The sequence below is a fragment of the Cyprinodon tularosa genome, unplaced genomic scaffold (assembly GCF_016077235.1).
Source record: "Cyprinodon tularosa strain WSP-4 unplaced genomic scaffold, ASM1607723v1 ctg575, whole genome shotgun sequence".
NCBI lineage: Eukaryota > Metazoa > Chordata > Actinopteri > Cyprinodontiformes > Cyprinodontidae > Cyprinodon > Cyprinodon tularosa.
In genome coordinates, this window is record NW_024039313.1 from 343355 (window position 1) to 367641 (window position 24287).

General features: G+C 35.8%; 1 protein-coding gene across 1 annotated transcript in view; it reads right to left on the reverse strand.

Annotated features, from left to right (window-relative positions):
* The window catches only part of angpt4 (angiopoietin 4), a 78432-nt gene extending 54915 nt beyond the window's left edge, over nucleotides 1-23517 (reverse strand). The window contains exon 1 of the mRNA XM_038306205.1: nucleotides 22469-23517. Coding sequence (XP_038162133.1) covers nucleotides 22469-22846 — 378 coding nt within the window. The 5' untranslated portion in view covers nucleotides 22847-23517. The remainder of the gene's footprint in view (nucleotides 1-22468) is intronic.
* Between the last annotated feature and the right edge of the window lie 770 nt (nucleotides 23518-24287).

A 24287-nucleotide genomic window follows, 5' to 3' on the forward strand; every position in this document is an offset into this window, starting at 1 on the left:
GCTGTCGGCTTTCTACAATGGTTTTATTCTGATGCTAGGCAGGTCTATTTTTGGTCAAAGCAGATAAAAGCCTTTTCTTGAACATCAGTGGGTAAGTGCTTTGTACAAACACATCTGGGCCCAAGAATAATAAAACCAGCTTTGTGTGTTGTGGCAAAAGACAACATGTGAGAGTGGAAAACCAAACTTGTCAGTTTTGTGTTTAACTGTGCAAAGCCTTTATGAAGTGAGACATTCTCACCAAAAGAGTGTGATGTTAAGGAATGTCTCCATGGAGATAGAGAATGAAAGATTTGTAGGCTGAGAAAAAGATCAGAAATGCTTATCAATGCAGTTGTCAAAACAACAACACCAGCCGAGGAAAAGTTTGGGTCACAAACATGAAAACTCTCATATCTACAAATACAGCCTGGTTTGTACATAGAAACAGCAAAGAAAAAAAAGATGATGTCATGAAAATCTGTTCCCCGAAGTTTGGAAAGCTTGCTCTGGCACTGACTTTTATTGTCTTTATAACATAGTTGCTTCTGGTTAAAGGTATTCAGTTTAGACTGTTTTCAGTGCTGATTTGAGTTGGTAGTTGTAAACAGGCAAAAAGAATAAGCCTTTGGAAGTGAAACAAAGGTTGGGTGACTTTGTACAAATCATAACATCTTTTAAAATGTATACAGTAGTGGCCAATCAAAATTTTCCCACTTTCCTTGATGGGCCCTTGGCCTGATCCGTGACTGGTCCTTGGCCGGTCCCCAAAGATTCCTTTTTTAAACATCAATCTTTGTACTAAAATATTCTTTCTGTCACGATTTGTGGACATTAAGATCTAAAGAGAAGCGCCTTCTCCTGGTCAGACCCTGTAATTCAGTAAAAGGGTGGAGTCAGAGTAAAAAAATATGCAAGAGGGGGTCACTCCAGTGGCTGGAAGTTGGCTGTCATTCGGCTGGCGTTTGAGGGAAGGGCCATTTTGAATGGCTGTTACCGTACCCACTAAACCTGTACAAAATGAATATTTTTTATATACACTAAAATAAATGTTGTCTAAGTCTAAGTGAGCATTTTATTAAGTACACCATGTCAGGAGAGGTAGACTTATTTTTATGAAACAAGGTAAGACATCCCTAAGATATGTTGATCCGTATGAACATGACAGCATAAGGCGGTTTGCTGCACATTTGTTGGCTGCACATTCATACTGTTATTTGCCCATTCCCCTACATCCCAAAGCTGATCGAATTGAGTTGGTGACTGAACTGTAGCATTAGACAGACTTTATTGTCATTTTATACACAGAGTGAATACAAAATAAAATTTAATTAATTAATGTTTAAAGTGCAGTAGTGATAAAATGCAAACATACGTAAGACTGATATATGATTTACAGTTTCCAACATTTAGCGCTTTTTTATTTTTATCTATTATATTATTATTTTTTTAAACACCATTTTATAAAACATTTAGCTGTCTAATGGCAGTGGGGAAGAGGCTGTTCTGGAATTTGCTGGACGAGTTGGGAGTGAGAATGTGTTGGCATATAAAGCTTTAAAGTCTCTTCCCAGAAGGCAGCAGGGAGAACAATCCATGGTGGGGGTGTGAGGGGTCACTGATAATGTTACGGGCTCAGGACATGCAGCGCTGGGATGAAATGTCATTAATGGCGGGAAGAGGAGCCCCAATGTTCGTCTCTGCAGTTCTCACTACTCTCCTCACCTTCTTCCAGTCTGTACAAGGTTTTGGAGTGCTTATTCATTAATTTCAAGATAGTAGTTTGAGATCATTTGAGCTTTGGGAAGAATCCTGCCAGAGTCAGCTATCAGAAGATTGGTTCACTGTGGTTACAAGGGATATGCAAGGCCAGCATTGACACTGGCACTTAACCAATACACAGTCAGTACAAAGAAACCCACACTGTGCTCTCTAACCATGAAACCAACATCAACTAGGGCTCTTGGAGGGCAGGAGGGATGTATCGACTGAACAAACTGTTAATCAGAACCAATCAACTAATGTTTTCTAATCTGTTATGGTGAAAATGTTGTGTAGGCTCAATTTCATGTTCTAAACTGACTAAAGTAGCTCATTATGTGGTCTGCTGCTGATTTAGTCCATCTGCTTCATGGTTTAACATGCATTCACAAATAATATTGCACAGAGCTTAGATTTAGTGAATGATTATTTAAACAGCTTTTGCTTTTCTAAAACCAGTATGCCCATTCTCATCAGGCCAATATCTGTTAGTTTTGTGTGGTAATAGGAGGAGACCCTAAGAGCATATGGTCACCGGTATTTTAAAGTTATAGTTATAGAGATATCCTTCACTATATATATATATATATATATATATATATATATATATATATATATATGTCCACCTTTTTAGCTCAGCTCTTCTTTTCCCGCCACCACCATAGTCTAATCCCTGTTCTCTCTGTCATTATTTGTCAAACAGCAACAAAAGAAAAATAATCAGCATGGACCAGAAACTCATCCAAGTCCCAAAAGTTGCATTCCACTTATTCCCAGTACAGAACAATGGCCTCAAGAGCAGTCTCTCTCCCAGCTTCTTCACGCTAAACACTGAGGATTAATAACCCTTAAAAAATTCCATATATATAAAAAATGCTGTCAAGTCTCACAAGTAAACTTTATAGAAAAAAAAAAAAAAAAAACAGGACTGCAACTAAACTGTTGATATGCTTTATGGCTGAAATGTGTGTGAGCTATATAGCAGAATATTGGTTAGCAATGCTGTGTCCCAGCCATAGAGCCCTGACCCCGGGCCGGAGTTTTCTATGTAGTTTTTATGCTCTCTTCTGTATTTTTTATCCCTTTTTCATTGAAAATAATGTTTCTTTTTTTTTTATCATAATTAACCCTCAAAGAAATGCCTGTTTCCACCCTAATAGGCTTTAGGTATTTTATGGTTTTGCAGGCTTTGATGGGACAGTGATAGATCAGATTTGGTACATGAGAGTGAAAAAAACGAAGGCAAAGGAAATTTATTTGTATAGCACAATTTAGTACAAAGACAATGCAAAGTGCTTTACATGATTAAAATACAGGAAAATAAAACAGAATCAAACCAAGTAGGAAAAAATAAAAAAATAGATAGAATAAAATAAAAAATGCAGAAACAAAAAAGAATATTAAAAACAGTTGGACTAAAGAAAATAAAAAAGTTGAACTAATGATGTTTAGTTGAACTGTTTAACTAGAACAGTCGAAGACAATCCTAAACAAATGCATCTCCATTTCTACTCATCATCATCTGCCTGACTGTTATATAAGCCTACAGGGTCTACACTTTTAATCCTTTATAAAGTGATACATTAAACATGTGGCTAAACATACAAGTGAACTGTGATAAGGCATCTAAATACTGACTGAAACTACATATCTGTATTTCAGTCGGTCATCATGATTGGACTTAGTTAGACTGAAGGTGTTATCCCTTCCCTGTTTCACAACGTCAGCATAGTTTCCCCATAATGACAGAGACCTATCTGCTTACTATGCAAGGTGAAAGTAGAAACAATTGCTAAAAAGATGTGTCTTTATGCAAAAGGCTTATTTCGAACAATTGATTGCATCAACCCCCTTTCTAATTTCTTTCAGCTGAAGGTTATTCATTAATTATTCAAGAGAACATAAAGTGTAGGAAAGCAGACTTACTGTCTTGATACATGTAGTAGTAAACAATATGAGCTTTACTCTTGAGGATATTTGGAATTTTTTCCTCCGGAACTGTCCTTGAAAGTTTAGCGTGCACACTCCTTCTGAATTTGTTCCCAGAGAGCAATAAAGATATAAGGACATACAGACCCACCTCTTGGTCTTACTGTGTCACAGTCTAGTGGAATTTATTGAGCAAAGAAAAGTGGTAAAATACTCTTTAATAGAAGGTAATATTTTCAGTCCTAGCTGGACTCCCGGGTAATAAAAAGCTCCGTCTCACCTCTTCAGATAGTGAACTGTTTTGTGCGTATGTCACAGCTAAGATGTTAAGCAGCTGCTGCACAGCAGATAAAGAGGCTGTAGTTGATGTGATGTCTTGCAGTAAAGTGCTGCAATCACTAGCTGTCTGACTCATTGATAGAGAGGGAAAAGGCCCCATGTCCATTTCCTTTGTGTATTGTAGAGGATATCTCATAGTAATTCTCACTAGTTTTCCAAATGTAATGGATTTGACACACTTTACAAGCTGGAATGTCTCATAGCATTTGTTCATAGGTAGAATAATTTTATCAAGATACCAATCTAATCTTTTATCTGCTTTGTTTGTTAGAACTATGTATATTTTCCTTAAAGCTCTATGAGAAATACGGTATCAGGAAATGCTTCAATCCTGAAGGGCCACATTTTTCTAAGCTATGGTCACTGACCCCCAAACAGTTATTCAGCTTTGATAGTGTTTTTGTCTCCTCTTTGTAATTTTGTCTTTTTCTATTCCCACAAACTAAACATCATAGAGATCAGTGGTTCTTCCCATGAAGGTGTAAGGTTTATGTCCCTACTCATCAAGTTTTATTCAAAAGTGTTTGTTTTCTTTGCGGTACAAGAATGCTTTTTGTGGGGAATTGGTGCTATATTCATAAAACTTATTTAAAGGGAATTTATTCCTCCTTAAGCGGCCAATTCACAATAGCAACCTTTAGAAAGTGTTGTTAGGGGGTTGCTTGCTTTAGCTCTTTGATGTAATACAAAAGGCTATAATAAAAAAAACACAGGACAGTTTTACACCTGGATACTTTAGTGATATAATTCGATTTTCCCATAATGAATTTTCTGGATGCAAAAGTAAGACTAAAACACTTTACAAATATACATTTCTAGGGAAATTAGTTATTCATTCTCTTACATGTTGTTAAAAGGTTAAGAAAGTAATTGTTTTTTCCATTTTTTTCCCCGTGTTAAATTGTTTCAGTATCCATGTATCTAAACTACTCCTCTTTTTCACCCTCTTTTTACTGCACTGTTTCCCATTTTGGTTCATTGCTCTGATGTATGGATTAACCTGCCATTTGGCCAGATTTGTGGAGTCATTGTCATTAATTTTTTCTTGTGTGGAAATAGTGTTATAAACTATTTCAAGTTCAAAGATATCAACTTTTGGAGGCCTTCTCTTTTTTCTTATTTTTTTGTAGCTATTTGCAGGAAGGCTATGTTCCCAATTTGACAAGCATCATCCATGTGCATTTTTACTCTTGAGCCTGTGAAATAGAAGCGAAGAACCAGAGGTACAGCAGAATCAGTAATTTGGATAGAGGGTTTTCATCTTCATTACATAATGTATTAAGCCTGGACATATATTTAAAAACTACAAAAACTGAAAGTGTAAAACAATACAGAATTACAACGAATCAGATTTTTTTAAAGTACCAGCTCTTTTTTTTATGTTTTTTTATGTTTAATTCAGCTCCTTCTTTATTTTTTACCATCCACTGTATATATCTGGAAGCACTGTATATTCTTCATGCACCTTTTCCTCCTTTTGTGCACCTTCTGTTGTTTATAAGAGCCAATGTCACAAGTGGATTCTCCATTGTGAGATCAATAAAGTTATTTTCTATTCTATTCTATTCTATTTTTTCCATTCTATTCATCCCTCAGTCCCTAAGAAGCTGTGGATTTTCTAGGTCTGAAAAATAACTTGCAAGTGAGAATAGACCCTGTTCCCTGTTGTAACAGCCTTCCCCTTGTCTATATACATAACTAGCAACCTTTTTGAAGTGCTCCTCTGGCAGGCAGGCAGATTAACTTTGTTGATAACTGTCCAGTAATCACCAAGAGCAATTAAGAGGTCCAACCTGGCTCACAATAAAAAGAAAGTCTCAAAGAGAATGAAAGAGAAACGAGTGCATTTCCCTTTTATTCCTACCTACTTGTCCGGGCAGAAAAAATCCTTTTGTAATCAGATCTGAAAGCACACCACATGTGGTCAAAAAGCATATCCATAAACATTGTCATGCTGAGACAAAAGAGATGCAACATCTTTTTTATCATCTTTGGAGTTCCTTCTGTCATTTGGTCCATTGTTAATTTAGTGGGGATTTTCCCTGCATTTTGTAATTATGTGAAGTGTGAGAAACATCTTGTCCTCATTTATTTCATGCATCGTTTCTAGTCTCTTCTCTGCAATTATTCAATTTTTTTTTTTTTTTTTTTTTGTTTTTTACTACATTAAAACATCTGCCATTTTGTTTATAGTTCTCTGCTTTTCTACATGTTTGCAGGATTTGTTTTGCAGGAGAGTATGTTGGAACCAGGCAGGATCACCTGTGTTATATGTTGAACAAATCTCATAATTTGCACTCTCAATGAAAGAACAAATTCCTTAATGTTTTTTTTTTCAGTGATAAAGATAAAGTTTAGCAATTTATCTCAGTTAATGCTGATTATATTTACATATAGTTAAAATCCACAAAGTTACAGTGGATGCACAGAATAATTGGTTATGGGAAATTTTGCATCGGTGATACTTAATGTAAAGGTGATCAAACTCTGCTGCTGATAAGTTGTTAAGTACGGCAAGTCTGCTTTCATACTGGTGAAATAGTGCAGTGTATGGGTAGGCGATTTTTGTAGCAAAAAAGTGCAGTGGTCCTCATGGCACTTATTTGTAGTTCATGCAGGGTGGGGCAGGTCCAAGGTTCAGATGAAAAATCAGAAATCCATAATTCTGGACAAGGAAGGGAAGCTTGAAAAAGGTTTTGATTGAGATGTCTGCACTGGTGTTGATAAAACACTGTGGATGAATATCAGCAGATCACAAATGGTCATTGACCCCAATGGTCATTGACCGTCCAGTTTGAGAGAGTTTCACAGTCAATGCAATGTATTGGTCTTTGTGCATATATATATATATATATATATATATATATATATATATATATATATATATATATATATATATATATATATATATATATATATATATATATATATGTATATATATATATATATATATATATATATATGTATATATATATATATACATTTAGCAGGGGAAGAGTGAGAGCATAAACTTTTTGCTCCAAATTATCATCTTTAATAACAGTTAATTTTTACTTTTATAACACTTCAACTAAATATTTTGACATTTCTTTCTTGTTGCATAAATTTTTTTCAGTCAGTTATTCTACTGTGCCGTTATCATATTTTGTGCATAGAAAGCTTGAATTAATGTCTGATACGCCCTTTGCTTTGATTATACACAAAGGGTAAAGAGAAGCCTGTATTTAAAAAGAAAGTCCATAACTACTTTTCTTTGTACCCATTATCGCTTGGTTGAGTTTTTGGTTTTTGTTGAGTGGGCTAACACAAAGAAAGAACCAGCTGTGTTGAAGTAATTTCTTACTTAACCTTTGGCATTTTGAGATTTCCTTTCCAAGAGCCTTCTCTCATCTTTGTTCAGGTTGATTCATAGTTTTTCTCAGGTCAAGTTTTGCTTTTTGATCATCAAATTTAAGTCTAGTTATTTTTGCAGCACTTCTTGTTTCTTTCTAATGAGTAATTGTAACTCTTATTACACTCTTCTGGTCAGAAACTTGAAAATATACATTTTGAATAAATAGCCTCCATTATTTTCTTGTTTTTTGGGGGGGGGGTTTTGTTTGTGACAAAGGGATTTGCTCACACAAACACAAAAAGATAACAGAAAATTTAAACAGCATGACTTTGAACATTTAAGTAATTACAAATGATCATATATCTGTAATTTTATTGCTGCCTCCTGCTGCTTTAGTGTAAGATGTCCACCGCAACTGAAACAGTTGTTTCTAATGTAAAATGCAGCTGCAGGAAGCACAGCACATAAAGCTTATTTACTGAGGTTGGTGCTGAATGAAATGTATTTAAATAGACTGACTGGACTGTTTTCAAATACCGATATGCACTCTTTAACCGCTTTTTCCTAAACTCTGTTATATGTACCATGAAATCATACACAACTTTTAAATGCCTTAGTTCTTTATTAAAACCATGTGAGTTGTAGTTGATTGCAATAAAACTTGTTTCAGAGGACAAGAACGACAACTGTTAATAAAGAGAAGATGGAGATCTATTTTCTTTTTGCCTTTTCCTTTAAAAACCCTTTTTTGTCACATATTGAAACATAATTTGGATTTCTTTATTTGTTTATTCATAAGTTCAGAGAACCTCAAGCTTATTAATCTTTGTTTCCTTTCCAACTACTCTACTACACTAAAACATGGCCTCTAACTTCAACCCATCCTTAATTATTCATGTCCTTGCTTTTTACTCCGAGTGATCAGTCATGTACAATAACGTTCCAACAATATAAATACAATTATGCACCCAAATGCACTTAGCCATGCACCTGTATTTGTCTTCATACAATATGATAGAGAGAACATCACACGCATCTCATATTGGCATTTCATGTCAAGTTGTTTAAATACATATTATAAACATTGATGTCTATAGACAGGTGACAAACAAAGATGGAAAAAAATCTATTTCAGATTTCTTTGGGGTAAGACATACAGAGTATTACTGTTACAGATGAAAGTTATTTTTGGACTCATTATCAACAAACATTCAGACACCGTAGTAATGTTATAGAATATAAGGCATTTCTTTGAAACATAACCCTTCACAGGCACAACCGAGGTAGATGAGGCCCTTTACTTGTGCCCCAGCAGCTATTTGTAGATCTGCACCTTCAACCAGAGCTCACATTGTGTTATCTGTATCTGCACTATCTCAAGAACCCTCCCCTTTTCTCCTGTACTACAACTGCTCTGAAAAGCTACTAGTCAACAAAGCCAACACCCGCCTTTCACCTATGAGCACTTTCATGGCATCTAATTCCACTGCTCTGCTATCTGTCTTTCGTAGAATTTTGGTCCTATGACCAAACAATGGCTTACTGAGCTTAAAGGGCGTACATGGAAAATCACATGACTTGTGTAGCAAGTGCAGAGAAGCCCACAAAAGAGATGACCTATGATTTTTAACATTTTATGGTTTTCATATTTGATTATATATTTCCTGACAACGTCATCAGTCACCAATATGTATTGCATAGCTACAACCAAACATGAATGCAAGACAAAGATAAAAGAACATAAGAAAGACATTCTCAATTATTTATAGGACAAACCGATAATGCAGCTTACCAACAGGACTAGAAGCAGCTCATTATTCAAGTTAATAATTTTCAGGTAAATTTTGCAAACACTCAATAAAGATTCCTTTTTCTAAAACAACTATGAGTAAGTCAGGGATGGACTGGTTACCTCTCAAGGGATATACCCCACCTTTTTCCCAAATACTGCTGGAGATATACACCATCAGACATTGGTGGATAAGCTGTACAGAAGATAGATGGATGGACTTGGAAAAGTATGCATCCAAATCAATGCACACAGGACCACTAAAGATGCTTTAGTATGTATCCTGCCAACTTTGGTGGCAATGTGTAACTGCCACAGAGCCACACAAAACTGTTAACTTTTAACGTGTAGTTGTACATGGGCTTTAGAGAGAGATGAGCTAAGACATCATCGTATAAGAAAGTAACTGCTCACAAATAGACTTCCCATATTGACACAGTGCCTACGCAACAAAATATGGTTATGGATACAGTCTAATTCCTATGGAAAGAGGATCTTAGTAAACCTCTTTAGTTTGTAAAGTGGAACAAGCAAAATGACCTAAGATTTATGTTCAAAATATTCCTTTAGTAGTCTTTATTTCAGCCCATACCAACATGTACTTTAGACTTTAAACATGTATAAAACTGAGCCTACATCCATTTATTAACAGACTTATGCTAAAGCCATATTAACAGGTTGTACGTTGTGTTAGTTGATTAAATATCGAGTTAAAATATTACCCAACTGTTTGGGTTGAAGACAAACCTCAGAAGTAGCCAGGGCATTCTTTACTAAATGTTATTTTAGATTTGACTGTAAACTGATTACAACTGTTTAATTAAACGGGGCATGGTAAAAGTGAGCTCTAACATTTCAAAGGTTACTAATGACTGTTGGAGATAGGTAGTTAGATATTACTAGGACAGAATTGAAAATCCCTTCATTGTCCCACAAGGGGAAATGTGGTGTTATAGCAGCCTTAAAGCAAAAGTGGTCACGCAAATATGGACCTTGATAGTGTATAAAAAAATATAACAAAATAAGTGGCAAAGTTTAAAAAAAATAAATAAATAAAATACTTTAGTGTTTTACAAATATAAATACTGTGTAGTCGCCTGAAGAACTAATAATCAATACACCATTGAGGTTTAGGGTTACCCAAACATCAGGGACACAACTCTAGTGAAAGGCTACTAATTTCAAATTTTGCCGAAACCTTAACTTTCAACACTGATAAATTAAAGCCAATCATGAGATAGATAGTGTAACCTATTTTGCAGGGTTAAACCATTAACCAAAGCCTGCAAATCCCAGGGTTGGCTGGATCCAATATGACCTTATCCTCGGTTACAAACTCAATTATTTCTTAGATTATTTATGGGATACAAATTTGTCTCCCATAAAAATACAAAAAAAAAAAAAACAGGAAACAACACAGCCAGTAGGAAACCTTCCTAATGTGTAAAAATGGGGCTGTTAATACATTTGTAACAGTATCTTCTTGTTAGTGTCAGGCAATGAGGAAGCACTTCACTGTCAGATCATGCACCATGAGCACAATTGCCAGCTGGCAGTTAAGCCAGTTTGTTTAACCTGACTAAACGCACTCCATGCGTCATATCTCCATAAAACACTCGGCTGAGTTTAAAATGTTCCCATCACTGCCTAATGTTCTCTATAATCATTTCATAACAATCGCCCCCATGGGGAGTAAATTCACAGAAATTCTGGGGAAATTTATAACCTTTGATTTCAACACTGTGGAAGGTATCAAAAATTTAATATAGAGATCACTACAAAGAGAATTTGAAAGTTCTGCCAACTACCATTCCATATTGTGTTCAAGGACAATTCAGCTGGGACAGTAGAAGTAGAACAGAGTTGAAGTGTAACAAGTTTTTTAAGGCTACTTAAGGTAAAAGTAGCTATAACATCTGGAACTCATATGATGGAACATCCTTGAAATAAAATAAGAGTACTGTATAAAACTGATTCTGAGTAGCAACCTGGGTAATTTGCTTCCATCTTTTAAAGCGATCCCCTCGCTCTTTTGTAAACTACATTCCAAAGTATTGGTGCCAGATACATAAGCACCTAAATTACCAACTTTCATAATTAAAGTTAATTCCAGTTTACAAGTTTTAACATTGCACTGCATTGGTCTTTTTGCATTTAAAAGTCTGTTTCTAAGTAAATAGGTGCTGAATTGTCAGCAGTTGTGTCAGCAGACTTAAGTTACGCTGATGGGTAGATAATGGCTGTTATTAGTGCTGTTATTAGTGCTGTCAGAGCTGTTTGATGTATTACTGTGACGGATGATGGAGAATAGAGGAACTCACAAACCAGGTGTTTCTATTCTGTTGACTCTATGCCTAGACAATTTAACATTTTCTTATCCTCAGGCTCTTTTACTTTTCATCACAAGTTGGATTCAGAACACACGCTAATCTTCAAAAACCTTGTCATAAATTGTTTTCTGCTGCATGATCCTCATCACCTGCTCATCAGTTCCACGTAAAGTACTTTGGAGATTTTCTTATCAACATGATAAACTTCTCAACAGTTGTCATGTTGGCATGTTTACCGAAGTCGACTTATGGTTGAATTTAGCCCAATAGCAATACGTTTTTGGACAAACTCCACTTTCCTTTTGGGAGGAAAACTTGTAATTCATTTTTTTTCTCTACACAACCAGGGCTATATGGGGAAGGTTTATCATGTGAACGTAATTAGTTTGTTTTTTAAATTTATTTCATTCTACAGAGCTGCAAAGCCCTTTGGTCAAAACAATACAGCTTGATTGCTTAATTTATTGCTTGAATTTATTTAAATTATTTAGGAACGCATTTGAAGATGCATAGCCTGTGGACAATATTTTTTTCATCAAATCAAAGTGATTAAATCCCAATTTCAGACTTATATACACATCAACTAACCACATATACATAATTTTGAGCTCATTTTTTTTAGTTAAAAAAATTAATCACACATGTCTTTTATTAATACGTCATATGCTTTCTAAAAAATATAAGGTCAGAAGTGAAAATGACAGGTCCGCCCTTAAATAAAATAAATAGGTCTCACCCGAAAAAATTAAATCTGATCACTCCCATTTGGTGCTCTCCATAGATTCAGTCAATATTTATTTATTTAGATCTTATGTTGAGATATTTTTAAAGCATAACTAAGACATTGGGAAAAGAAAATGGCCTAAAGAGGGAATTCTTCAGCCAGAAAACACTTTACAAATGCACCTGGACAACCACTTTAACTTCTGACACATCCTGGGGCCTTATATAAAGACCCTAATACAATCTTAAAACACCACTTGAAGTAAAGTACCATAGTGTCAGCATAATGTTAAATGGCTGTTTTACTACCACATTTACTGGTGAACCTTAGGAGGGAACTTTAGAAGAAGTTAAATCCTGAAGACCAAGTGAGTCTTACAGATGGAGAGTGAGTCTAGTCATACCGCCAAACTGTTCAATGTGGGCTTAAGAACAAAGTCAATGTTTTGGAGTTGTCATCACAGAGCTTTGATCTTAGTCTGATAGAAAACTTGTGCTTAGGACTGTAAGACATGTGTAAGTAAGGTTTTATATATGAATTGTCCAAATTCCAGCATTTTGTGAGAAGCTTGTAAAAGGATACCCACAAGATTTGATATGACTCCAATAGATTAAAATCTATTACTACAAAATACCAAGAAAAGTTGTATATTTCTTTTCTTTTTTGAAACAAGTAAAAAAGAAAAAAGAAGCTCAACCAATGTGTTCACTCATATCAATAAAAAATAAATTGCTTTGGCCATCCTTTTGTTTAAGAAAAAGATTAGCCAGATTTATGGCAATAAATTAAGAAAATAATGTATTTTTCTTCAAACAGTTTATGTAAATCTATGTTTTAATTTATGCATGTATATATTGCATGTTTAGGTCACTGGATAACATGTCTTACACCATTTATTTCATAGTCTTTTGATGATGAAATTCAATAGTTTAGAAAATAACAACTTGTTTTTGCATGTCTTTACAGATTCATTTGAAGATAGGCCAATACTAAGTCACTCAAACAGTAACAATGGTATAATTCTTTCTTTAGTTTTATGTTTTGTTTGTTTATATTCTTAATCTAACAAACAAAAAAAACACAGTTTTTGCATTTAGTTCCTTTTAAATGTTAACATATGTTACTGGACAAATGTCAAGCTACGGCCAAAGAGCGTGACTCACAATAAAGTACCCTGTGATGTGAAAGAAAAACTTTTTTTTTTCTTCTTATCCCTTCAGACTTTCTAAAGCTGCCACTGTCTTTCTTCCTTTGTGTCTCTCTTCAGAGAGGGTTATCATCAACACAACCTTTGACCACATCAAAGCACTGTATCGGAGCGGCCTCGGTTGATAGCCAGGCTGTGATCCAGCCACAGTGGCTTTCCTGTTCCCCTCTCTCAGTCTCTCAGGCACAGGTCCATTTGAAGTCAGTCATTTGGCAGAAAACTAAACAGGCCCCCTGTTAACCACCTCACTTACCGTTGTTTACAGGCAGTCTGTCTTAAAAACCACAAACTGCCGCTGAGACCACAGAATCCAGTGAAGCCTAACAGAGATTGAGTGGTAAAACCTGACACAGACACATTTGCACTTTACTGCTGCAGTTATTGATGACATGTTCTTAATCATTTTAATTATATAGGAGGATTTTGAATAATAAAAAAGGCAGAGAGGTTTCTTTTTTTTAATTGAACAATCTGCAACCTTCGTTTTCATGGTGGTTTAATAGTCAGTTTAAATGAACAACAGTTGCTTATGTTTATTTTTCCTGAACGCACCACTTTTAGAGGAAACTTTGAGCAATGATTCCAGTTTTGTTTTCCTTCCTGAGGAGGCGGTGGAGTTAACCAGTTTTCACCCTGTTACTGTTTGTTTTAACTTTAAAGCCTAAAAGCAGTAAAACGTAACCTCGCTAATGCGACAGTCGTCTCCATATAGTTTCAGCCTGACCAAAGCTGTGACCTTGGCTTAAATCCTTGATTTGTGATTTCCTGAGCGCTGAGAGAGAAAGAGAGAGAGAGAGCACATGCCACAAGTGTTCGCATGAGAAACAAAAATAGTGAACAGGGTCGGGAAAAAATGAGGAATATTCTGTTGCAGTTTTGACTTGGACATGAGGCAGCTGTGGCTCTTTATTTTCAAGCTATGTTGTAATTTTTGTATTTATTCTTTTTGTCTCCAGTTTGCACTGCAAGTCTGTCTGCTGCATAAATCTCTGTCCATTATAATGCAGAGTTTTATTGTGTATGGTTTATTGGAATATAATTCAAACAATAATCTTAGTTAAATTCTAGGATGTCCCATTATATTAGAGTTCCAGATGTTGTAGCTAACTTTGCTACTTTTAATGTAGCTTTGGTTTAGAAAAGAGCAATATGTGTTATGAACTATTTACTTACTAACAGAAGTTAATTATAAGTAGGATGTCTCTCTGGTTTTTGCAACAAAAAATAGGTATTGCTTCTTCCCTTCAAGGACCTTTATCATTCTATTTAAGCCTCTTGGTCACATAATGGCAAACATATGATAATAATATCTGCAATCTCTCATGAAATGTGGTTGATTTCTTCCAACCCAGACGGAGAAGCAAAGTCCAAAATCTCTCAGGACCAAAAACAGATTTTAACAATTTAGATATTAGCATAAAAAAAGGTTGCTGCACCGTGCAGCTTTTCTGCATGGCTCAGCTATAACTTTGAACCACAATCTTTAATTTCCGTATCACATCAGCTTCCCCTTATTAGAGAATGTGTGAATTTGCTTGCAGTGCCGACACAGCAAAGTTAGGAAGGTGTTTTCTGGAAGGGGGATTCTAATGTTATTCTCCAACTGCTTATTTTCATGGGAGGGGGTGGGGGGGCTTCTGCTCAGATGGTAGAACCCATGAGGATTATTCATTAAAGCATTAATCAAGTTAAATACAGCTTTGTAAATGATTTTGATGAAGTAATAGCTTTATAACTTATTTATACATTAAAAGCTCAAAAAAATTTTTTTATTATGTATGATATTGGCGTTTAAACATAGAAGCATTCCCTAAAATATTAAGAGTGTTAATAAAAAGAGTTGTGACTTGGTATCTAGGTAAGACACCCTTTATAATATGATTTTGAATTAAAATTTGTTTTATTTTTTTGAAAAAAAAAAAGTATAAATAAAATAGCAAAAGACAAGTTAATTATCCAATGATATGTGTCCACTGATATGTGTGGATAGAAAATGCATTTCCAGGGAATATGAAATTATAACTGCAAGGTTTGGGTCTTAGCATTAACTTTCTATAAATAGTGCTAGCTGACGCTGTTGTTAATTTATTTTATTTGGATACATTACATGTATTATGTAGCCTTCATAACTCTGATACATTTTCTGTTCACTAAATAGTTACTATATATTGTTGTTATAAAAGAAGAATCTTAAAAATAAACATTTTTAAACTTAAAAAAATGGCTTACTCAATGAAAAGTAAAAGATAAATAAAAAATAATTTGTAAAATAATTTACAAAAACCACCTAACATTTTTCTTTTATGTATTTATTATTTTTATGCCAAAGTAATATTTAGTCCTTTGTAGTCTTTTGGCAATTTAGGACAGTTTATGCATGTTTGCTTGCCTGGCACCTCATCAACCAAACAAATTCATTGTTCCTGTAAAGAAACCTTTTTTTCTGAATTCTAAAGTCTTAATAAATTAGTTTATCTATTCCTGCCTAAATGTATCCATATGTAGGTCTTCATCTGTGTTTTTGTCTATTTGAACACAGTAGCCAAAGAGGCCAAATTTACCTCTTTCTTTGACAAAGATGAAATGGAAATCAAAACTGAGAAAAAAACTCATTTAGACAAAAACAACACTAAATGCTGTTTTACATACATGCAGTAAGATAGAGATTTCCAGCCTGATTCTTGTACATTATTGTAGTGATACTGATAGTTTCTTCTTTCTGGTTTCTATTACTTGTATTTATTGTTTTAATACCGTTTTCATTGTAGCTGTTGTCTGTCTTTCATTAGAACGGAAATTAAACTTTTTGCAGAGCAAATACAACCAAGAAATCAAATATAAGTGATTAACAGCTACATAAAAAGCCCCGATGCTGTTATTAATCTTTGTGGGGACTAATATTTGTGTAAGAAATGTAACCAAACTTTAGCGAGAAAAATGAAACAATGCTAAAATCAACAAGGCAAAGTCAAAAAAGACAACAGCTTTTATCTTTCATCTAAATTACATTAAAAGTATGTTTAGATGGCAAAGATGCTCTGAAGAAAGACACAATTATCTACTCATAGAGTGACCCTGACTAAAGGTCAAAGGTCGCCCTCTGTCTCCTGTCGGGATGCTGCAGACTTCAGTTCTGGATCTGATCCACGTCTCCTCTGAGATTTAACAGTGTGGGTGGTAATTACACCCCAGCTCACATCATGCTAACACACAGACACTTGTAAACACATCACCCCAACATAGACACACAAGCACACTCCTGCACGCCTTGTTAAAAGTGCTGGTAGAATCTCAGTGGGTTAATCCAGTAAAACACTCTGACAGATTAACATCTTTCCAGAGAGTAGCAGAATCCCTCCTTCAGCTACCACAATGAAGAAATCAGCAGGGGTGGGCAGCAGGAATAATGAGAATTTTATACACTCCATTTCCACTGGAATGTATCTTAACCTTTGTAATGTTTTAAATGTAATCACAATGGCCCGACATCAAGCTGTTGCAAAAAGGAAAAGTGTTTCGGGAAAGTTTTCTTTTTATTTCCTTTATTTGCAAAGATGCAGACTTTAGATCCTTTAGGAAGCATTCAGATGGAATGGGGCAGAACAGCAGCAACATCCCAGCAGATGGAAAAGCATGTTTTCACTTTAAAGAAGTGTAAATAGTGAGAAAATGAAAATAAGAACCTGTTCCCTCCTCTGCTTCTCTGATATGACAACTACTCAGCAGCGTGAGGAATGACTGTAAAGCTTTTTTTTCCCGCCACAGTAGAAACTGCCACATAATCTTATTATCCAGCTGTGTTCACGACTTTTTAATGAAGAGATTATTCTGCACCTTTCAAAGCAGTTCCGAGAGGAAATAAACATCTGAGCGACTGAAATGATGGTAATGCAAAGTAACAGATTTGTTCACAGGTTACTGTGACAAGTTCTTTACTTGGAAAATATTTTTATGCTTGACTTTGTTATTACATGCCAGTAGTTTGTTAAGGTTATAGTTCTATATTTCCATGTATTGCTAGGATGTGGACATAGTTTTAATTTGTATAGGAACAGCTAAATAAAACCAAATATATCTGCAAGAGGCTTTATTTCCACAAATGTTCAACTTGTTTACCTTAAATGGTGGGAATCTATCCAGAAATGTGTGGAATTACTAAGAAATAAGGAGTAAACTCAATTTAAACTCTTGAATAAGTCCTCCTCTGAGTAACCTCTGGCTTCAAGGAATAGCCCAGATTTTTGAATGTTTAATGTTTTATGAAGCGACTAACTGTATTAACCCGTTTATTACCCTATGTCTTAATGAAAAAAATTTAATCATCAAAACAGCGAAGTGCTAAGGCCCAGATTAAACAGATTTTAATGGAAATTCAAAGAAAAATTCTCAAATCTGGGATTCATACTTCAATTATACTAGTGAATTTTAGCATCATAACATGGAAATTGTTTTATGGACAAAACACAGGCAAATGTAACTGTTACTCATAAAAGTGTCAATGTTAAAATATACACATTTGCACCTAAAGTCTGTCATCTGCCACTGTGTACTACCTATGAGATGCTCATGTTTCAAAAACACATCAGCCTATTTCAGAAGCTTATCTCTTTACTCACAAACATACATATTAAGAACATGTAAGAAAGTGTAAGGGTCAGAAAGATTAGGATTGTCAGGGTAGTAAAAGATAAGGTTCTCTTTGAAAAGAGTAGTCTTGAAGGTAGAGAGATGAGCCCCTTCTCTGATAGCATTTGGTAGCTCCCTTTCACATTAAGGTATAACAAACAAGGAGAACATGAGCAGAGATTGACTGCAATGATAGAATTTCAGTGCCAGATAGCATTCCTGAGAGAAGCACAGGGATTAAGATAAGACTGTATGTCTGCATGTAAAGAACTATGTTCAGATAGAGAAATCATTTGTATCCAAGAATGTTCCAATTGAATTGGAACACAGTTTAGGGGGCCATGGGGTGTTAAAGATAATCAGTGTTATTGCAGCATCCTTGAGCCCCAGGATATGAACAATTGAAGTGCTGGTTTGCACTAAGTGTTTTGGAAAACTTTATGAACCAGCAGTACACAGGATGAAAAGAGTTTAAATTTCTAAAAGTAGATTCATTTTTTGGGTAATGAGCAGCAAGAATTGATAAATTGGAAGGTTTATGCCAAAATCCATGATTTTTTTTTCCTTGTGAAAAAAACTGTGATTGATTAACTCAGATATATTTTCAGAAGAATTCAGCCAACTTAACTCTGCTTTATGTTGGGACAGTCAAAACTTTATTAAGCATACCAATAAAACAACTTTGTATTTCAAGTATAAAGCATTTGTATAAAGTATAAAGTTTGCTAAGCAGTTGTGACATTAGCCAGGTTGAAATGCATGTGTATTATGATAGCTTAACAAGATTGCTGCATTTTCCTTCAACACGTAATTAACAGCGGATGTCAGCCTTTTCGGAGCTATGACAGGTGCAGCCAGCACAGTCAGGCAGCTGAAAAAATCTCTTTAACTCAAAAGAGTTATGATTCTGAGACAGGGGCATTATTCTTGCTGCAGCTCTCATCTACAACACCTTAACGACTCTAATGATGATGAATGAGGGCTCCCCGCCTGTAGATTCCTTTAAAAAATGTTTGCTTTTGCTAATCTCATTTAATGGATCAACAACACCTGCTGCACCTAAATCATTTCAACCTGCAAATCAGCAGGAGGGAGCTTACTGAAGGTTTTACTGCCAGTGGTTGGAGCGACGCTAATATAGCTCCATCACCTTGATGAATCTTCATCTTTCGGTTTTAGCTAATCTACACTTAAGGATGATGATTGCACGTCGTTTTTACATAAGTCAAGTGATGTCTTAATTTATAATTGATTTTATGAGCAGAGACTGATGGATCATGTCTCAGATATAAAAGAGGTAAGAGTTAAAGACGAGCAGCTGGAGAGAAAAACTCTTTTGGGGTATTTGGAAAAGTACATTATCTCTGGTCTTGTATCTTATAAAAGCAATTTTCTTTAACAGGAGAATGCCAAAATACACCAAGCATAGCATTTTTCTTTTCCTGCTTAATATGAATTTATGGCTGTCTCTGTGTTTTGAGGCCTATCTAGCTAAAACTTTCTTCGTTTGTAGACTTGGATTGATTTGTCACATGTTGCCGACTTTGACCTTAAAGGCTTTTTGGGATCTCCAGTCTCTAAAGAATATCCTGTTATCTGAAGGAAAAATCTCAAAATCTGGATCTTTTAAAATCTTCCAAGACTTCCCTAAGCCAACCTAAACTTTCCTTTTTTTTCCTCTTTCAGGCATCAGACAACTCCTCAGATCTTGTAAGTCCTTTAGAAGTAGAGATAATATCAGAATCTTCATGTCAAAGGTTTAGATAGGACAGGGTCTACCTGTCTTTCTGTATAAAGCTTTAAGTATTGCACCTAATCTGTTTTCGGGAGGGTCCAAGCAAATAAAATTTCTAATTGTTAAACAAATCTGTGACAAAAGCTTCTCTTTACAATAGTTTTGTTGTAATTGAGCACAATTGATGTTGGTATCCCAAACACAATCCAGCTGTGGCGCTCTGCATATTGTGAGTTACGCATGATAGCAAAAGCCAAATTTACAAAAACAAAAAAAAACAAACAAACAAAAGAACAAATCAAAATACTCCAAAGCTTTGCTTCATTGGGGACACAAGACAACTCCTTCCTATTTCTGACCTCTGATCATTATAACTCCTATGGAAGAAAGAAAACCTGGATGAAGCCCAGCAATGTGATTGTAACAAAGAAAGATGTGCATTAAGTACTGTCCATTTTTTGGTCCTTAACCCCCATCATATTGACTGCACAGGCTGTTTGCAATCGGGAAATCACACTACAATAGTTAACGCAGAAGTTGCAACTACTTTATGTGGCGACTCAGGGGTAGTTTAAATGCCGGCTAAATTTAGTCTTGGTCCCCACCTTGGTTTTTTAGCAAGAAACACGGAGGCCTTGGTCAAAATAGTGCCTTCATCCTGCTTGGAGTTTTTTGTGTAAGGAGTAAATAGAATATTTTAACATTATGCTCAAAGTGGGGAATTTGTTTCAATTTAAGTTATATTTATTCTAAATGGTTAAAATTAAAAGCTTATTAAAAGATCAGACTTCTTTTAGGGGACTGAGTCGGAAAATGTCATTAGAGCTACATCTCTATTCTACAGACGGTGAAGTAAATATCACTTTGCTATTGTTTCTTTATTAAAGGTCCTTTACTCCTCCCCTTCAAATATTCTCCAGAAAATCTTGGGGAACATCCAGATGTTAATAGGCAAATATGATCTTGGAATTTGTGGGGTTTTTTTTTTTCATCTTGGATTTCTCTCATGAAAGAATTCTGCAATTCATAAGCGAAATATTGTTCTTGAATCATAACATAATTAACAAAGGCATGATGGGTGATTTGAATGCCGCTCTACATTATTTTGGGCCCTTTTAGATGATTTGTTAATTCCACATTTGGATTTTGGTATGTCGGCCACTTCTGGAAGGTTCTTCACTCTTCCTTGTTTTCACCTTTTTTTTTTTTTGGATAATGACTCTCATTGTTGTTCGCTGATACCCTAAAGCCATAGAAATTATAATACTGACACATTACAGGATAAATTGCTTTAGATTTTTTTCCCTAGTTCATCTTGTCAAACATATTTGACAAGATCACATAGAAGTTCTGTATTTTAGTAATATTTTGATTCTACAGATGTTATGGTAGCGAGGCCTGAGTGTAGCTAGTAATTAGCTCATCTCTTCAAAGACTGTCGTCAATGACATTTAACATGAATATTCTTTTCTTACAGTACTTAGCATCAGCATGATTTGGATAGATTTGTTCCCCTTTTAAAATGAAATCACTGCTTTTAATCTTTTCCAGCTGTGGATCAGATCTAAAGCAGCAGCAGCACCAGCAAATTTATTTATATCAACTAATTACGCAGTTTGTTACACAGTTCAGGTGCTTTGTAAATCTAACTTGTTCATTTTATAATCTTACTTAATCTTGTTTCTGTTATTTTTTTTCAATTAAAATAATAAACTTTTTTGGAACACACATTGCCAGTGAGACTCATTGAATTTTCCAATATTTGACATTTTGCATTTTATTTTGAGATTTAGGAGCAAATAATGATGAGTGGTTAAAACAGAGGGGCTGTGTAAATATTTGCTTCAGGCACCTTCAATAAAAGAAGACCATAAAGAGGAATAATTACTACACTTTTGCATTTAGAACCAAGGAAACCTGTTTTACAATGGTGGGTCTGAGTTTTAACACAGTGGAGTGTGGGCCTTCAGGGAAAAGTCCCTGCCAATGAATTTCATCTCTGGCAGGTGAAAAGAATTGGCCGCTGAATTCATGCCATAGGTGGAGTGCTGGAAGACCTCAGCTTTTAAAAATTGTAGGAAAAAACAAACAAACTGTAAATTCAGGAGTGAAGTTTAATTGTTAGAGACTCAGACCTTAATTACAAAGCAATATGAGACCTTTTTGAGCTATAGATTATAGGCAAACAGGGTTTCGCACAGCTTTTATTGGGCAGTGTGCAGTCAGGAATTCAATGAAAAGAAGAGGCAGGACAATAATAACAGCAGGAACACACACACTGCTTTTCTCCTGATTGAAACCAGCTGCCAGTCATCTAGAGTCATAAGCTGAAACTGTGATCCATAGCTCACAAATTACAACACAAGAACTCCTCAACTACGTCAGCCTAGATCTGTTTCATGACAGAAACAGACATGCATGTAACCCAAGTGCAGCAGCAGAAGCAAAGTGACACATTTCCATGAAAATATTTTTCTTTGCCGTTTTGCTTCTAGGTGTTAAATGATCCATGACAAGGCAAAACTCTGCTGCATGTTTTAAGTGACACATTTTCAGTTGAGTTGGTAATTTACCCATTGATGTATATATCACCTGTTATATAGAGCATAATTTGTGACTTTTATAACATTTAGATATCTGTGCAGAGGGCATGCTGTGTGCATGCTTAGGTAGTTCATTTAGCATTCATTGAGAATAACAGTATTCATCCCTTACCTTCTGCAGCCATAGTGTGTTGTTCTCCATTATGCTTTCTAGGTGCTGAAGTTTCTGTGCTGACCACTCGCCGTCCACTGGTGGTGAGTCCCTCTGCACAACGCTCGCCCCTCCACGAAAGCTCCCATAATGTTCGGCCTGGGATGTGGACCCTCCACTCTGACATCCGTCCAGTTCCGGAAGGACGAAGGTGTAACTGCACTGACCATGCTGGATACGATGAAACCTCTTCCTCTTCTCTGCGCCTCCTCCTTTTCTCTGGCTTCTTCCAGCTCCTGCTCGCTCTGTGCCTCCAACTCCTGCTCCATCACTGACTGTGGACCAAGTCCAAAGCAGCAGCAGCACCAGCAACCACCGGCTGAGATCCAGGCCTTTCATCACAGCACCTTCTGTGTTTTAAAGTGTTCTCCTTTTAACAAGGGAAGGTTGTTAACACTTTGACCCCAATTCAGCCTAAAAGGAACTTTGCACAAACCTCTGCATGCAAAAGTGAATCCATGAGGTCAGATGTTCCTGCTTGTTCAGTATGCTAATTTCTAAATGTCTCTTCAATTGTTGGATGCAAAGAACTAAAAGTTAGGAAACCTGGTTTTACGGTGAATTGTTCACTTTTCCGCTCCAAATTGGGGTAAAGATGCCCACCTCTCTTCACTTTCCCAAGAAGGATCTTCCTTTGATTTCTTTTGGTCAGTTTTCTCTCAGATGAATGAATCCATCTGCAAGATGTTAGACAGGTTCCTGACAGCTTGCTGATATTTTATCCTTTCCTCATAAATGCAAAAGGTGAATAAGCAGATCTAAACAAGAAAAAATGCAGGTATAAAGGTTTAAAAATAAGAAATCAATTCTGAGAAAACATTATGTTTAAAATACAATGTCTACAAAAACAATTTCTTTTGAATATATTTAGAAAAAAATCACAAATCAAGCAAAATCTAATAAATGGAAATTTGGATTTTACTCCCTCCACCCTTCTCTGGTGGCTTCAGCTTCAGAAGTGACTAGAGAGAATTACTTCTGCCCCCTTCTTATCTGGGAATGGCTGAAAAAAGGGGGAAGGAATGAGAGTCAGAGAGAGAGGGAGAGAGAGAGAGAGAGAGAGGAGGGGGGTAAGGGGAGGAGAGCAAAAGGGAGGAGTGAATCGATGGGGGACTTGAGGGAGGTCTATTAGAGTGCCCTCATATTTGCAAACTGAGAGGAAAGGAAGAAGAAATGGGAAGGAGCCAGAAAAAGAGGCAGATTAAACAACTGAGCAAAAGGACAGAGAGAAAGTAAAGAGAAAGGCAGGCAGATAAGACAAAGAGAGGGCAGAATTAGAGCCATAACTGTTGACACACAGAGGAAAGGCAGAGACATTGATAAGAGAAAGAGATCTAAAAGAGGTTCTGTAGTTGCTTTAATCTTCCTCCTGACTGATCTTTGACATCTGAAGTAAATGCCAAGGCCTAGTATGGACATCCACACTGGTTCAAAGCTGGAGCTTTATGGCCTCAACACAGCCAAGGTCTGCAGCATCAGGGGGTATCATCAGCTATGACTAAGCATAGTCCTCACAGTTCAGGTGAAAAAAAATAAACTGGCTGAGTCTCTGTCGCAGGATGCATCTCCTCACTGCTTCTCATCTGTCCAGCTGTGCTCCCCCCCCTGCATGGAAATACATACAAAGATTAGTTCCAGATAGATGGCTCACTCCCAGCTTTATGAAACCCAAGCTCTACATGTAGAGAGACAATGCGAGTTGACAGAGTTTATTTGTACGATGATAATGTGTTCCACAGAAATTAAATGACTCAAATACAGGGAAAAAAATCTGATAGAG